General features: G+C 39.0%; 1 protein-coding gene across 6 annotated transcripts in view; it reads right to left on the reverse strand.

The window, feature by feature from the left end:
• The window catches only part of RBMS1 (RNA binding motif single stranded interacting protein 1), a 213,955-nt gene that overhangs the window by 171,474 nt on the left and 24,414 nt on the right, over positions 1-18,067 (reverse strand). The window contains exons 2-3 of one of the 6 annotated variants that reach the window (XM_037745544.1): positions 17,913-18,013; positions 15,284-15,287 (exon numbers count right to left, since the gene is read on the reverse strand). The exons of the other annotated variants lie outside the window; for them this stretch is intronic. Coding sequence (XP_037601472.1) covers positions 15,284-15,287; positions 17,913-17,914 — 6 coding nt within the window. The 5' untranslated portion in view covers positions 17,915-18,013. The remainder of the gene's footprint in view (positions 1-15,283; positions 15,288-17,912; positions 18,014-18,067) is intronic. 6 annotated transcript variants of the gene reach the window in all.

The following is an 18,067-nucleotide window of genomic DNA, read 5'->3' on the forward strand; positions in this document are numbered from 1 at the left end:
AAAAAAAAAAAAAAAAAAAATACTAGAAAAAAATTCATAATATGCTTCTTTTCTTGAAGTTTTGTATTAACCATCAAAGAAACAGTCAGGATCTCTAATAACCATCAAAGAAACAGTCAGGATCTCTAAATTTATCTGGTTGTATTAAACCAATTTAAATGTTTGCTCTTTGGGTATTGGTTGTGTTCAAAATATCCATGATTAACTCTGTTGGGTTTTCACTTTCTAGTGCCTTCACAGTTTTTATGTCCTTTGATAAATGAAATAAAGAAGCAACAGGTCCAAAACTAATCCAAACAAAGTGTTTCCTTTAGAATGTACAAGTATAACCTAAATTTGGGTTAAAATGTAAACATCAATAATATATCATTTTGGTAGTAAAATAAACTCAGTATGTTCTTCGTTAGTAATTTTCTACTTAAAATCTACTTAAACCCAATGCATCAGACAAAATATAGAAATAAAATGTTTAATGCAGCATTATTTATTATTATTATTATTATTATTTGAGATGGAGTCTCACTCTGTCACTCAGGTTGGAGTGCAGTGGTGCCATCTCGGCTCACTGCAGCCTCCATCTTCCAGGCTCAAGTGATTCCCCTGCCTCAGCCTCTGGAGTAACTGGGATTACAGGCATATACAACTACGCCGGGCTAATTTTTGTATTTTTAGTAGAGATGGGATTATATAGCATGTTGGCCAGGGTAGTCTGAAACTCATGAACTCGGGTAATCCACCCACCTCGGCCTCCTAAAATGCTGAGATTACAGGCGTGAGCCACTGTGCCCAGCCAACGAAGCATTATCTTAAAAAAATCATCATTTTATTATTTCCATCTAACATTTTTTTTCAAATTATAAAGTCTTATATTCAGGTTGTATACATCTAGTGAAAACCAAATAAAACCTGAATAAAAGAAAACTTGAACCCCTTAAAAGAGACTTTACAAAGAATTTAAGTATCAACCATGGCAGGACTAGAGTCCTTGTCATCCGGACCTCCATGGGAATGTGATCTAGTTTGAGGCCTAGAAAATCAGATCAGTTATGAGAAGGTCCATGGAATTACTGGAACTTAGAGGAGATGGAAAAGAGAGATACAGTTTGATCTGGAGGCCTCTGAGCTCCCAGGAAATCCCAAAATCCTCATCTAAAGTTCCCACGACTGTCATGGTGAGCTAATAAATATAGTCATTCTTCATCCATGGGGGTCTGGTTCCAGGACCTCCAGAAGATACCAAAATCCCCAGATGCTTAAGTTTTTATATAAAATGACATAGTATTTGCATATAACCTAAGGACATCCTCCTGTATATTTAAATCATCTCTTAATTACTTATATTAATAACACCTAATACAACATAAATGCTATGTGAAGAGTTGTAATACTGTATTTTTTATTGTTGTATAGTCATTCTTTGTTTATTTTTAAAAATATTTTTAATCTGCAGTTGTTGAGTCCATGGATGCAGAACTTGCAGGTATGGAAGGCCAACTGTAATTCCTTCCAAGGTGTGAGCTTTTACAGGTTAGTGCATCACAGGCCTAGGCTGACCTTTTTTCAAAAATGGTGATCACCAGTGTCAAGTGCTTGGTTAACTGAGCACCCTACTATGTACCAGGTAATCACAAAGCTAAGCACTGGAGGGTATAGCAGAGAAGAAGACAGACATACCACCTGCTCTCGCAGGGCTTACAGTCCAGCAGAGAAAGCACATTCATCAAACAAGTATGATAAAAAGTCTCCCAGGAGAAATTAGGAGCTATGAGATCACATTACAGGGCTCCAAACTTGGTGAGGGAAGTGACCAGTTGTGATAATTACATTTGCTCAAGTCACTTAACCTTGTAATGCCTTAGTATCTTCATCTGTAAAATGGGGTAATAGTAGTGCTTACCTTATAGGACTCACACAAGGATTAATGAAGCACTAACCACAGGGACAAGCATTGGAAAGGTGAAGGTTGTGTGTTTCTGCAACTACTGTTATGATGATGATGATGCTTATTACTATTATGATTATTGGCCTGAATGAGGAATAAAAGTTAGCCAGGCAAAAGGAGGAGAAAGGAACAGCAGGACGAACTAGTCCAGAGGAAATAAAAATATATATATGTGCAAAACACTGAAGATCCAAAAGGTTGTGATGCTTCCAGATGGACAGAATTAGGGCCAGCAAAGAAGAAATAAACTAGACATCTCTAAAAGGAGGATCCTTCTGGATCCTTTGCAGAAGTTTCTCTTCTCTTACCATCCTAAAAGCATTTCCCCTTGACTCTGCTTTTCTTTCCATATACCATATTATGATATTTCTTTTCTTTTTTATAATTTTCTGCATTTTCCAAATTATCCCTGTAAGCACACATTACTTTCATAATTAAAAAAAATTTTAAAGTGATCCCTTCATTCGTTCTTTCTCCCCCCATAACAACCTAACTTCTGCCAAATTTGACTTTCATTCATTGATCTCTTAAGTCACTTCCCAATCACTTAACAATGCACTGCCACCATGCCAGCATCATGTTTCTCAAACACAGATCTCCTCTCCCATTTCCATGCTGCAAACATTTCATGGCCTATAAAATAACACCCAAGCTCCTCAGGAAAATCACCCAAATGACCCAGAACCTACATCCAATCTATCTTTCCCCTGTCATTTCCTACCGTTCTTCTTCCCCACTCTTCTTCACAAGCATTCCCAGCCACACAGAACTTCTCACCAATTTCCTGAATCAAGCATATACTTCGGTGTCCCTCTAACTTAGCTCATGTTAGTTTTTATGCCAAGAGTGGCTTTCCAGCCTCCAGCTAACAAAATTCACTCCACCTTCCCAACCCACTGAGTTTCAATGTCATCTCCTCTGTGAACGTTTCTCCTGTTCTCTCCACCTCTCCCCAAAACACAGCCCTTTGCAATGACCTCTATGTTTATCTCCTGCTTATATTGGGTTCGATCAAAATAGAAGTCATATCTACTTTACCTTTGTTGCTACATCCAGATCATAACTCAATAAATGTCTGTGTTGTTATTGTTCAAATTAAGATAATAATATAATGGTTGCTTAGAGGAAATCTCATGAGAGGTAGACTGTTTAAACTAGACATAGAAAAGATGCAAGGACAATACACTATGTCAATTATTTATTCTTTTTTTTTTTTTAGACAGAGTCTTGCTCTGTCACCAGGCTGGAGTGCAGTGGCGCAATCTCGGCTCACTGCAACCTCCGCCTCCTGGATTCAAGCGATTCTTCCGCCTTGGCCTCCTGAGTAGCTGGGACCACAGGCACGTGCCATCATGCCTGGCTAATTTTTTTGTATTTTAAATAGAGATGGGTTTCACCATGTTGGCCAGGATAGTCTCGATCTCTTGACCTTGTTACTCTTTTCATGCAATGTTACATGAGTACATGTTACCAAGTTAGCACATAGTTACTGACTGCTTACTATTTGTGCTAGGTACACAGTTGTGAATAAAATCCTAAAGATACTAAAGAAACACACAAATAAATGCATAGTTATAAAATGTAGTAGGTGCCATATAAAGAAAGAACAGGAGACCATGAAGGATGGCAACTTTATGGTCCTGGGGTACCAAGGAGGGGCTCTCTAAGGAAGCAACTGTGACAATGCAAAGTGAAAGTGGAGGAGGAATTAACCACGTAAAGAATGTGAGAAAGAGCATCCCAAAAGAAGGAGAACATACTGGAAGGTCCTGAGGCAGGAAGGATCTGGGTGTGTATATGGAAGTGAAGGCCTGGAACCCAGTGAAGAAGGGGAGTGGAGAGCCAACCTGGAGCTCCTCTAAGGAGCTGGTTCTGTGAAAGAGCCCTCACTTTCTTGTAAAGGCACCTGTAAGTCATTTAGGGTTTTAGACAGTGGGGGTGGGGCCGAGACAGTGACAGGATCAGATTAACATTTTTAAAATATCACCATGAAATGAACCACTGAAATTTCTTTTACGTAGAATTGCTAGAGAGATGGGAAAGTTCTCCATTTATTTGATTTTTCAGTACATTTAGAATTATAATTATTTGAACATTCAACAGTAAATATTATATTCATCAGTGAAATATTTGTCTCTGATCATTCTTAAAAGTTAAACTCAAACCACCTCTGTAGCTGTTTCTCTGTTTCTCTGAATAGTATACTCCAGGTACACAAAGTTATGGAGCAGATCCTGGTTCTTAGAATGCCACATTATACATGCTATCAGAGGTTTAATCAGAGCTATCATTCCAAAAAGTTTAAAGCCTCTTGTCAAGATAAAGACTGGGATCTGATGTTGACTGAACCTAAAATTTTTCATTTTTACTTCAGCTGAAAACCTGGCCTTTTCTACCTGAGCTGATGCTTTATAAATGGCGATATAAGACACAGTACAGGCTGTTATTTTTGTTTGTTTAGAAATGTCACAGTCCTTCTCTCTGTTGGGAACAAATTTGCTCAAGTTACAATTATGTCACAAAAAGTAGATAACATGCAGTATCATTTTTAAAGAATGTTCTTGTGACATTTTGTTAAGCCAAGAGAAATGTTACAACTAGAACGGGTGAGAGCAAAGAAGAAGAGAAATATAATTGCAGACTGAACAAAAATGAAGAGGAACACATTTGCACACTTCAGTTTATTAACTGTAGCTGGCAAGCCGTCATGCTGCATGGATACTATTTACTGCTTGGGAGGAAAATTGTGACTCTGCATGGAGAGGACACCAAAGGAATATCCAAGCCAAGAAAAGAAAGAGAATGGAGAAAAAATTATGACCATCGCATACAATGTAATATCAACTCCTTTCCCAAGCTTTTCACAGGCAGTGATTTATGCATTATAAAAGCAATATTTGGAAAATCAATGAAAGAAAAAGAAACACAGATCAAACGGGAGAGTAGAGAGCAAGGACCTACAAGCAATATGAAAAGTGTAAGACCTAACAATTTGAGGAAACAAACAAACAAACCTATAGGGGGAAAATAGTAGTTGTAATATTGATAATACCTCCACCAATAATAAAACTTCATGTATTGAGGACACACTACATGTTAGGTACTGTGCTAAGTGCTTTCCATGGTTTGTCTGATTTAAACTTCTTGCCAGCTCTAGGGTGAGTCGTATTTTTCTCTCCATTGGAAAGATGATGAAATTGCTGTTAAATCCAATGTCAGGAAGCTAGAAGGTGTATGTAAGGTCATCTGACCGGCACTTTTGCAAAGGAATTCCAGGTAAGTTTTTTGTTATTATTTTTAATCTAGATAACTAAGGCTTAAATAAAATACAGTATAGATTGTTACCTTACTACTTTTAGTGGAAGGTTTTCTAAGCAATATTGTAGATTTTCCTTCTCTTCTAAACACAATGCCTTGAGCATAATTTAAAGTTCTCTTAATAATTCACAGTAGACTGAGCATAATTTAAACGTAAGCTATCACGCTGTACTGTAAGACAGCCTCCAAGCTGCTAAGATATGTAAGGACCATTTGTTCCTTCACCATGTGGAAGCTGAATGCTCTTCTGAGCTGTTCCTGTTTCTTATATTTTGACTGTCTGTTGTTCCCTCACTGCCAAGCGGTCCACTCTCCAGCAGCAATCTTCCCTCCCCTTCTTCCAATCTGGCTTCTTCTCCAACCTCCCCTTGAGCCACCCATTGCCGACTGAATTCCAATCGGTTCAATTCAATACATTTTTCACAAAGTCTACTTTGACCTGTACTTGTTCTCTGTGAGCTATTTTATCAACAGTGATAGTAGAGATATTGTGCCAAACCAAAACAAACAAACAACAACAAAAAAAACCTGGCACTTCTTTTCCAGTAAACCTCAGCTAGCCAGATATGAGGGACTTTGTGTATCTTACCAGAGGCTGAAAAGATTGACAGACCTGTGAGTTAGCAGTAGTATCCTCATTTTAAAAGGAGTAAACTGAGGCTCAGAAATATTAAGGAACTCACTTAGGCTCTCATAGCTGGTAAGTAGTAGAGCTGAAATTTGAACATGGTCTTTCTGATGGCTAAGTTTCACTGCCATAAATGGGGTGGGAGAAGGGGAACAACCATTTCTTGCTGAACTAATGGCTTCAAGAAATAGCTACAATTTGCTTTAGGTATTTGCTGTATGGTAAGTATTAGATAATATTACAGATTCATATTGAAATAACACCATGAAAGATGATCTTACAATTTTATAAGGATTCAGAACACAGACCAGATATTACTTAATAGGCAACATACAATATAGGATCAGCTGGGCAGGGCTGCCTACACACTAACAGGTGCCAGCCTAAACGTTGCACTCCGCAATCATGTGACCTTCTTGGCAATTTCCTGGCATTCTTGGGTGAGGCTCACCACTTTTGAGGCAGATTATTGTGTGAGGGTAAAACAAATATGCAGAAAATAAAGGTTTCTCTGACTCATATATATTTTTTAAATTATTTTTGGGGTTCTTTGTTTGTGAGTTTGTTTTTGTTTTTGTTTTTTTGAGACAGTGTGTCACTGTGTCACCCAGGCTGAGTGGTATGATCATTGTTCACTGCAGCCTTGACCTCCTGGGCCCCAGTGATCCTCCCACTCCAGCCTCCTGAGTAGCTGGGTCCACAGCTCCTCGCCAGCACTCCTAGCTAATATTACTATTTTCCATAGAGTCAGAATCTCGCTTGGTTGCCCAGGCTGGTCTTGAACTCCTGGCCTCAAGTGATCCTCTTGTCTGGGTTTCCCAAAGGGCTGGAATTACAGGCACCAGCCGTGGAACCTGACCTAAAACTGTCAATATCTAAAAAGTGGATCCAGAAACTTGCCATGGAAACTATTTTCAATGTAAAATTATACTTAAAAGCATTTTCTTCCCAATTTACTGGTATTTTAAAGTTACTTAAATCTTTACACAGGATAGAGAGGTCTTCATATGGCAACCAAACTCCACGAAACTTCCTCAGATCTGTAGTAAAAATCGTTAGTCACATCTTGGGTTCCTAGGTGTCAGAAAACACTAACCAAAAGAAATCTCCAGGCCAGGCACGGTGACTCACGCCTGTAATCCCAGCACTTTGGGAGGCCAAGGAGGGTGGATCACCTGAGGTCAGGAGTTCGAGACCAGCCTGGCCAACATGGTAAAACCCTGTCTCTACTAATAATACAAAAATTAGCACGCCTGTAATCCCAGCTACTCTGGAGGCTGAAGCAGTAAAATCGCTTGAACTGGGGAGGTGAAGGGTGCAGTGAGCTGAGATTGTGCCATTGCACTCCAGTCTGGGCAACAAGAGTGAAACTCCATCTCATATATATGTATGTATATATAACCAAAGTAACTTTTAAAACACGAAGGCCATAATGTATACTACATGCAGAGTTGTGGAGAAATGGCTTACTGGATGGGACAGGCCTTACACTGCATTCGCTTTAGAGGTGCACAGCCTTTATGTGCTGCTTTGACTTTTCTGTAGCCACAAATACGAAGCGTCCAAGCAAAAATTTCATGAGCTAAAATAGTTCCTTAGTTCAGGCAGCACCTTTAGGGTATTCTTTTAGAGAAAAGACATAATACCCGTCATACAGTCTAATCATTTTTTGTGATGCAATTATGTTTTGAGAGTGTTTAGGCTAGGGTCAGTCTGTATTTATGCTCCAAATAATCCTGTTAATAGATGGTTTTCATTCATGTAAATTCATGCTTTATTTGTCTCATTTCTAGCACTGGCATATTTATTCCTACTTCCCATAAGTATCTACTATTTAGAGAAAACACTGGATGGCTTCCCAAGAACGTGACATTTAATGTCATGTTAGAAAAATAAGCAGGACACCACACAAAGTACTATCATTCTTTCTGCTTCTAAGATTTACATTTAAAATGCTTTTACTTGATCCTCCGTGATCTTTTTAATAGCACAAATTCTTAAGAGACTAAATATATTTGGGGGGAACTTTTAAGTCCTTAATTCTTAATAGCATATTTCAAATAACTGAAAATGATGCATATGTTAATCATTTAAAATTTCAAACAGAAGTATAAACCAACATAATCATTATGTTTCTGATCTACTTAAAAAACATTTTCCTCTTTCCCCTCTACATTTATCACGATTAACTGTTGACCAAAATCATGTATTATTTCACATGTTATATGATTAATCTTATTGGCTCCAGTGACCAGGGGGTACTTCATGAGCAAAGTTCTCAATAAATAATTTACTCTACTTTTCCATTACTGGGAAAGTAATGTTTCACAATAGGGTCTGACATTAATACTGAAGCATAGCCACTGATTTACTAAATAGATGATCTAAGGTCTAATGCACATATCTTCTTTCTAAGAGATGAGTTTGTCAATACTGATTGAACCCAATGTGCACAAAAGTGTATATTAGGAGACAGGAACTTCCTCTAAACACCACTTTACTTCAAGCCTAAACCTGCCGAGCCAGGGGAAGATTTATGGCTTTTCCTAAACTACCTTCATTAATTGAGGAAAATTCTTAATTACCATCTAACACACAATTCAATCCATTAACCTTGTAGATAAGTTAAAACTAACCTCTGGGCCCACAGAAGGTAGACGCTCCCTGAAGCAGGTGACGGCTCCACTCCTCCCCCAATGGTTGTCCTTACCCAAAGCAATGCAGTCAAGGTGAATGCCCTGCTTCTGATCATAACTTTGAAGAGGCATCTGCTTTTTGCTTTCTGTGGGAAATAGGAAGTCAAGGCCATTCAGTGACTCTGAAAGGCACCAAGTCAGAGGAACAGGAGGAAAAGGAGGTGATGACCATCCTGGGTACCTTCACCACTCAGCATGTCACCATCAGGTAAGGGAATCAACATAGATCACACACACACAGATACACACACACACACCCCTCAATCCAGGGGCTTTGCAGATGACAATATATTTAATCCCAGCAACAGCTCTGCAAAGTCAGCATTGTTTCCCCAGTTTTGCAGATAAGGACACTGTGGTTCAGAGAGACTAGCAGTCTCATGGAAAGTCACGTAGGACAATTGTGGTATGACCACAGGTCAATGGGGTGTGACCACAGGTTATCAGCTGGCTGGTTACCAGGGGAAGGGAATCCTCGCTCTGCCGCTACACAAGAGTGCCTGCTTCCTTTTCTAACACAGGCCATGAGAAAATCTGTTGCTTTTTTGCAATTTCCTCTTTGGCTATTTTGCTTCTTTTTAATGATGCCCTTGACTCAACTTATTCTGATTTCACTACTATATCTTACTCTGATTTCACTGCTATATCTTATTCTGATTTCACTAATATAACAACTACATTGAGTTGTGAAGTAGGGAGAAAGGAGGTGTGTGTATCCCTGGTCCCTAAGCTCTGAGGGGAATGTCCATGCCCCCAACCTCCCTTTTTCTGTGACCTTGTGAGTTTTCTTCCAAAGATATATAGCATCCTCTTGTCCTCTCTGCTCTTCATCTAGTCTACAATAATAAGAGTTAAATGAGCAATAAAACTTAATATTATCCCTCTTAGAAAATGTGTTCTTGCTGGGCATAGTGGCTCATGCCTATAATCCCAATATTTTGGGAGGCTAAGGCTGTGGGGGGTGGGGGTCACCTGAAGCCAGTAGTTTGAGACCAGCCTAGGCAACACAGCAAGACCCCATCTCTTAAAAAAATTATCCAGACATGGTAGTGCATGCCTCTGGTCCCAGCTACTCAAAGGTGGGAGCATCACTTGAGCTCAAGAGTTCAAGGCTGCAGTGACCTATGGTTGTGCCAATGTATTTCAGCCTGGGCAACAGAGCAAGACCCATCTGAAAAAAAAGAAAAAGAAATGAAAAGAAAATGTGCTCTTTTTAAAAATCAATAATAATTCTCTGATGAAAACAATACAGTGAAAATGGTAGCATTTCAAGCATCTGAGTGAGAGGCCTTGCCTGAAGTTCTAGAACTTTCTTCACTACAATTCAAGTAGCGGAGTGACCTTTCATTTCATTGTAAAGTCAGCTCAACTGTCACTGAGAGCCAGAGCCCGCACCTTTATCAGCTCTGGAAGGAAAGCGTGGTGGCTGGTCCGGCTTTGGGAGCGCTGCAGATCACAGCATGTGCACGGGCCTGCAAAGTCTACACAGAAGCACCTCGGCCCGGCTCGCGCCCATCACCGCCGCACACTGCTGTCTTCCTCCTTGTGTTATAACCTCCATTTTCACTGCTCTATGCTCCATTAGGCTCACACAAGTATTTGCCTACAGAAAACAACTCAGAAATTCTTCACAAATACAAATTTCCAATAGAAAATAATAGAAAGGATAGAGAGTTTCGTTTCCCTTGGATCTGCTGGTTGTTTTCTCTTAGGGATGAGCCATTGAAGTGGCCATTTGCTTCGTTATAAAACAATTCTCTCAGGCTTGTAGACAATCAAATAGAAATATTATTGCCATCCTCTTGATTTAATAATTTCAATCAATATTCAGTTTTCTATGACAATGGAAGGCAAGCGGCAGAGCAGAGAGCCCTGAACAACAGAAGCACAGGAGTTACCTATTGTTTTCAGCTAGCGGATGCCTCACAGGCTCTTCCCTACCAATTGGCTTTTCAGGTTCTCCTTTGCTTAGCTCAATGGACCCCAAATTTGGAGGTGCATCAGATTCACCCAGGGGGAGGGTATTCAAGTGACCTAACAGCCTGTTGTGTTGTGAGAAAAAACCAATCGATCTTTTTTTTTTTTTTTTTTGAGATGGAGTTTCGCTCTCGTTACCCAGGCTGGAGTGCAATGGCGCGATCTCGGCTCACCGCAGCCTCCGCCTCCTGGGTTCAGACAATTCTCCTGCCTCAGCCTCCTCAGTAGCTGGGATTACAGGTACACGCCACCATGCCCAGCTGATTTTTTGTATTTTTAGTAGAGACGGGGTTTCACCATGTTGACCAGGATGGTCTCGATCTCTTGACCTCGTGATCCACCCGCCTCGGCCTCCCAAAGTGCTGGGATTACAGGCGTGAGCCACCGCGCCCGGCCCAAAACCAATCTATCTTGTGCTATTTATCACAAATAACTGGCAAGTGGACCCTCAAGCATTTGACTGTGCTTAGTATTTACTGAGTTCACAAATGTGCTAAGTACTATAACAAACTAACAAGGACACAATGTGTTCCCTCTGCTTTGTGTCACGTCTTTTACCCAAGATTTCTAGGTAGCAGCCCTGAGCAGACCTTCTCTTGACTTATAATGTTAACATATGACACCAGTCAAATTAGGGCAAAAAAGGAAGGGACTGAAGAAAGGAAAAAAGGTGCTATTTTGTTGAAAAGGGGCAGTGAGTGGTATCTAGGTGGAAAACTTTAAAACTAGGTGGTTTTTGAGATTCTAGTACTGGTAAGTAGAAATAATACTCTCAACAAGAAAAATATTTGGCAAGAGAAAAAGAGACTTTAGAAAAAGATATGGAGTATCATATTAGACAAGATCATTTCTAAACTTAGATGAACATTTCAGTTGAAGAATGAAACCCCAAAATGAATGGAAGAGATGGGAAGTGAGAAGGCAATCTAACATTTGTTATTTACAGTATACATGAAAGGAAAAGCATAGTAAGGAAATGGGCGCTTCCTGCAGAACTGAGAAGAAAATGGAACCCACTGTCAAGAGAAGAAGAAAGAAAAAAAATGTTACCCATAAAATCAGTCAGATGCTTTTTTCCCCCCCTTCTGACAAAACCAGGGGTTTCATTTCTGCTAAAAGTAGTTTTCACATAAAAGAAATGATATCTGTTCTAGAAAAAAGAGGTTCAAAAAGATGTTCAGAGTGGTCAGGATGGTTAATCCAATCACTGTAAAAGCTGATTCTTACTCACTTAAGCTATTTAATACAGAACCTTTCAGTGATATCTACTTTGGTTTTATAATATGCCTCTCAAAAAACACCAATTCGGGCTGATACAAGACTAAGTATTTAGGGCTGAAAATGATAATGATGTAGTATTTTCAACTGGGATTGTAATCAGGAGAGTGAGTCACTGCCCCTTTCAGAATGAGATGCACTTCAGTGAGTTCAACAGCAACTTCAGGGCCGGGAATGGTGGCTCACGCCTGTAATCCCAGCACTTTGGGAGGCTGAAGCAGGTGGCTCACCTGAGGTCAGGTGTTCAAGACCAGCCTGGCTAACATGGCAAAACCCTGTCTCTACTGAAAATACAAAAATTAGCCGGGTGCCTGTAATCGCAACTACTTAGGAGGCTGAGGCAGAAGTGCTTGAACCTGGGAGGCAAAGGTTGCAGTGAGCCAAGATCACAACCATTGCATACCAGCCTGGTTGACAACAGTGAAACTCCATCTCAAAAACAAAAACAAAAACAAAAAAACTCAGCAACTTCAATGAAGAGACAAATGGCTATTCCTTTTTTTTCATTCACGTGTTTTGTTTTTTATGTGGTCTGTCTTTCTCCATGGTTATGAAAAGGAATTTGGATTTTGTGAAATTAAATGCAATTAAGCCACCTACCATGAACTTAAGAAAATATATACACACAAAACACTGTCTATTTTACTAAATGCTAAAGCCTTTTAAAAGAAGTATGGAGCAAAAGTGCTCTCCTTTATGCCAGTGGAAGGATATATCAAGACAACCCCTTCAGGAAACACACACCATGCCACACCACGACTCCCCACTCCACTTGCAGACACATGTCTCAGAGAATCTACTGCACATGCACACAGAGACCCATACAAGGATGGGAACTGGGACATACCTGTAACTGGAAAAACCAGCAACAACTTACATATGCATCAAAAAGTGAACAGTTAAACAAATTATGATATAGTTTAAAAACAAGCTACTAAGCAATAAAATAAATAACAGACATTTCTCAAAAACAATGCTGCATGAAGAAAACTGCAGAAGGATACATAGATTATGACATCATAAATGTAGATTTAAAAACACAAAATACAGTTGTACATATTTTTTGTTAACATATGAAAACGTAGAAAAAGTGTGCATATTAAGAGTAGACTTGAGTGCGGTGGCTCGTGCCTGTAATCCCAGCACTTTGGGAGGCCAAGGCTGGAGGGTCACCTGAGGTTGGGCATTAAAGACCAGCCTGACCAACATGGAGAAACCCCATCTCTACTAAAAATATAAAATTAGCCAGGCACAGTGGCACATGCCTGTAATCCTAGCTACTCGGGAGGCTGAGGCAGGAGAATTGCTTGAACCTGAGATGCAGAGGTCGCAATGAGCCGAGATCATGCCATTGCACTCCAGCCTGGGCAACAAGAGTGAAACTACATCTCAAAAAAGGCAGGCAATATTTTATTTCTTTTATTAAAAGGAAAAAAGGAGGTAAAGCATATGGTCAATACTATAATCTTTTAATACTATCAGGTGGATATATTGGTATCTTTTATATTGTCCTGAGCAGCTTTTTGAATATTAAGTTAACTTTCTAAAAGTTATGTAGCTTTCAATATTTTCTATTTAAAAGTCACACATTTTCTTGAGTTCATTCAATTGCCCATTGACTTATGCATTTGACAAATATTCGTTGTGCATGTCATTAATCCTAGGATGTGAAGACTAAGAAAATCCCCTTGCCCTTGCAAGGCCCACACAAAATGGACTAATTCCTATTTAAGAATCCCGTTATATTCCACAATGTAGGTAGGTTTCTGCACACAGTAAGGAAGGATTTCCACCACCAGGTTTAGTATTTTCCAAGAATAATTGCAATGTGCTTATTTACAGAATAGCATGTTACTTTAGTTCCATAAATAAAATGGTCAATATTTATCTTTGTCTTCTTGTCAAGAGTTTTTATTAAAGGGCATCTAAGCAAAGGAATCTTGAAGATGTTTCAAAGTGAGTTATTATCAAATAATCATAATGACAAAAAGTCAAATAAGCTAATCTTTCTTTGAAGTTTTTCCAAAGAGATTAATTGGCCAACCTGTCACTATTAATGACAAAGGCATGTGATATGGTGTAACTTGTATTTGGCATAGTCATTACGATAGTACTTCCAACATCTTATGGCTTAATTCTTTAGTAATTCTAGAGTAAGTGTTTGGTCCATCCTATCTTTAAGGCAGGCACCAATAGTCTTTACATAACAAATATCAACAACTATACAGAACAACAACAAAAAAATCAAACAGTCCTCGATATTGTTGGCTAACTCTAACACTATTACTCCTGCCCAACTCAATCCTACATTTTTCATTCAAATTTTTTATTTGATAAAAGAAGCACCACTGTTTTGGTCATCACATGTCAGCCCTCAGGCTTGCAGGCTACCCTAAGTATCTCTTACTCTCAGAGAAGTACTCCAGATCTTACTCAAGTAAGAAAAGGTCAGACACTAACCAGACTACAACCAGTCTCAGGAGTCAGGAATCCCAGCATCGAACCATTAAAGCAGGCTTGGCAGAGTAACCAAGCCGGAGGATTGCAGGGCAGAATCCTCTCTTCTCTCTAGTGACTTCTCCTGAGTGTTCTCATCAGTTACCAAAGCTCACAGCGGAGCTCATCAGATTACAAAACTGATTCGGTTCATCTAAGCCTATGCTTGGGTCTGATCACGAGACAGGCAACAAAACTCCAGGTAAACAAGGGGCTTTGGCAGAGCTACACCCTCCCCATACCACATACCACACATACACACACACACACAGACATACACACACACTTACATTTCTAGAATTTCAATCTTAACATAGTAGTTATGAATGTCATCTAACTTCCACAAAGCCTCCCTGTCATGATAATTCTAACACTTATCAGAAAAGTGTTTATTATTTTTAAATGCATTTGTGTATGACTATTATATGGAACATACACACACAAAGTGTTTTATCATACTTTTATTGCAATTTATTACCATCTCAAGTGAGTTACATTGTGTCTGTCAATCATGCCTATAAAAACCAAAGCTCCTAAAATCATTCTTTTATGACATTAAATGTATTCAATAAATTATATGGTACTGATACATCCTAGAGATTCCTCAGAATACAACAAAATATAAATATAAAATATTGTTTGCTTTCAATTGATGCTTTGCCAAACTCTAGTTAAAGAGTAAAAAACCCTCTAAATTAGACATCCATGTGAAAATGAGACACCAAGCAGATGTCAGGCTAATTTTAAGATTTTTAAATTTGAAAATTGGAACAGTGAAGTCCTCAGCTTTTGTTTTTATCTGAAATACTCATTTCTCAAAATGTTAACACAGTAACAGAAAGCCAAGATGTATACAACACACACAAAAACAAAACAAAACAAAATTCCTGTAATCCCAGCACTTAGGGAGGCCAAGGTGGGCAGATCACGAGGTCCAGAGATCGAGACCATCCTGGCCAACACAGTGAAACCCCGTCTCTACTAAAAATACAGAAAAATTAGCCGGGCGTGGTGGCGCGCGCCTGTGGTCCCAGATACTTGCGAGGCTGAGGCAGAAGAATCACTTGAACCCAGGAGGCAGAGGTTGCAGCGAGCCAAGATTGCGCCACTGCACTCCAGCCTGGTGACAGAGCAAGACTCCGTCTCAAAAAAAAAAAAACCAAAAAACAAAAAACAAAATTAAAGCCCAACTCTTAAGTTCCAGAACCCACACTTATGATGCCATCATTTTCAGTATCTGCTTTTAGTTGGCTTCTTTATTGTTTTGATCTCTATTGTGGATAAGTCACTTAAATGAACCTCAAAGGAGATAAAGAAAAACAAAAGCCAAAAGCTAGGTGCAGCACTGTTTCAGCGAAGTAGTGAGGTCAAGTGAAAACAGTTTGAATTGAAAAGTGTGACCGAGGTTTCAAATCCTGGTTCAACTCCTTACCAGCCATATGGCCTTGGGCAGTTGCTTTACCTCCGTGAACCTCAGTCTGCTCTTATGTAAAATGGGATAATAATAATTATTTGCTATAGGTTGCTGATAAAATAATTTCGTAAAGTGCCCTACAATAGTAGGTAATAAATTAAATGTTAATGAATTCTCTTCCTCTTGTCTCTTTTCCCAAAGAAGATGAGAATTACCCAGGGAGAGAACATTAGGAAAGTATGAGCAGCACTATGGAAGGAGAGAAATGCATAGAATGATACCCGGTGAAGACTGTAACTCAGGAGGACATTCTAGTTGGCACATGATAGCAAAAAGATGGGCGTTCCTGCAGATCGTATGGGGGAAAAAAGAAAAAAAAAAAGATGGGCGAGGACCAATTGCTGTGAGGAATGTGAAAGGAATGCAGCTGACCACTAAGTGTACAAAGTGGAAGTCTAGACACAAAGGAGAAGAAAAGTCATTTAGTGACAGCCAAATGAGAAGAACCAGGACTTCTGATTAAACACCACTTGGATTTCTAGTCTTATCACTTGAGTGCCATCTCTAAACCTTACACACAGCAAGGGACAGTGATGCAAGAAGCTGCAGCTGACTTTGTTTCCCAAGCGCCAGAGAGGTTTGGCAGAAATAACACAGTGAAGACCTGGTCATCTAGAGTTACCCATAATTTTGAATGCATGAGAGCACCACAACCATCTACACAAAATAAGTTTTCTGGTCCCACTGGCAGCCAACAAGGCAAAACCTGTCTGGGCTTTCAAATGTCATGGATCAGCTGGATATACAGCAACATAAATAAGTTTTCATCAGCTCTAAAATGCCATCAACTATAGGATACACCATTAGTCTATGTACCATTAATAAACTTTTTAAATACTCCAAAATGAAAAGTCTGATAGAAGATTGCTACAGAAAACTGAGACACCAAAGGGTCACATTTTCTGGGGAAGTACAAACAAGAAATAAACTTTTCACACTGAAAGAAACAGCAAGTAGACATGCATGTCTCAAGCTTAGAATCAGCTGAAGAAAAAACCAAAATCTCCTCTGAGAATGCAAACCACCAACTGGTACTGCATCCACACAACCAGTATGGTACAAGAAAATCTCAAGCAGAGAATTTAATATCAAAAGGTCTCAGATTGATAGTGTCCCTGGATGGCTATTCACAAGCAAACACAAATCTCCTCTGGAAGGACTTGACTCTAATCCAGGCTGATGACCCACTGAAACATGCAATCAAATATAAGATGCACCCCAATTTCAGGGATGTTAAAGAATGGGGAGGAAAGGTATACATTACAATTAAAAATATGTATTAGCCATTTTCTCAAAAGAACAAGGTTATATTACATATGGATCTGAGTCGCTCAACAAATATTTATTAGTGGGTAACCACTACATGAGTAACAAAGGTTTCAAAGCAATTGGAGGCACAACCGCTGCTCACCTGTGGCTCATTAACAATATCTCTGAGAACACAGATTCATGTTTCTATCTGATTTAGTTTTGGACTGTTTTGCCAATGTGTTTATAGCACAGTTACAAAATTGGGACAGGTAAATGCACCCTGCCCCAATCTTGAGTAGGTTTTTTACCACCTAGCATAGAAAGTATGTCTATGAAAAGTCAGCTTTAATGTAAGTAAACTTATTTTCATTCCTTCAATTTCAACAAAAAAACACAAGGTATTTTCTGATTACTTTGATTAGCTTTCACTCAAACTATTAATAGTATTATGTGGAGCAAGTGGGATATGTACATTTGATCATTTGGTTAAAATGTAGAGATTAAGTAGATATGGCTAACTTCTATTTGAGGTAATTTCATGTTTAAGGCTTTAAAAAAAACCTATAATGTAAGACATCATTAAAGTAATTTGTATCCATTAATTCAACGTTGAAAAGTGAACATATATTTTGGTCAAGAGAGATTCAAACTCTTGCATGAAAAGATGTATTGGGGTTAGCTAAATAACAGCTCACAGAAAATATTACTAGTTAGCATTAGTTTTGCCTTTTTACCCATGGATAGAGTTACCTGTGTTACAGTTATTACATATACATAAGCCAAAACCCACCCCCAGAGGACCCTTCAACACAGTCTCTAATGCCATTTCCTGGGAAATGTTCTATTATCAACATCTAAAAGAATACAGTTTCTCCTCCAAAGACAGAGCCACTTGGATTCATGCCTTTCTACTTTCCTTGGAATGCCCTCATCCCTGCCTTGGGTCCTGGTAACTGTTTACAAGAAAACACAAAGAGAATCTTAGTGAATAAACTATATACAAATTA

The sequence above is a fragment of the Cebus imitator genome, unplaced genomic scaffold (genome assembly GCF_001604975.1).
Source record: "Cebus imitator isolate Cc_AM_T3 unplaced genomic scaffold, Cebus_imitator-1.0 Scaffold10, whole genome shotgun sequence".
Classification (NCBI taxonomy): Eukaryota; Metazoa; Chordata; class Mammalia; order Primates; family Cebidae; genus Cebus; species Cebus imitator.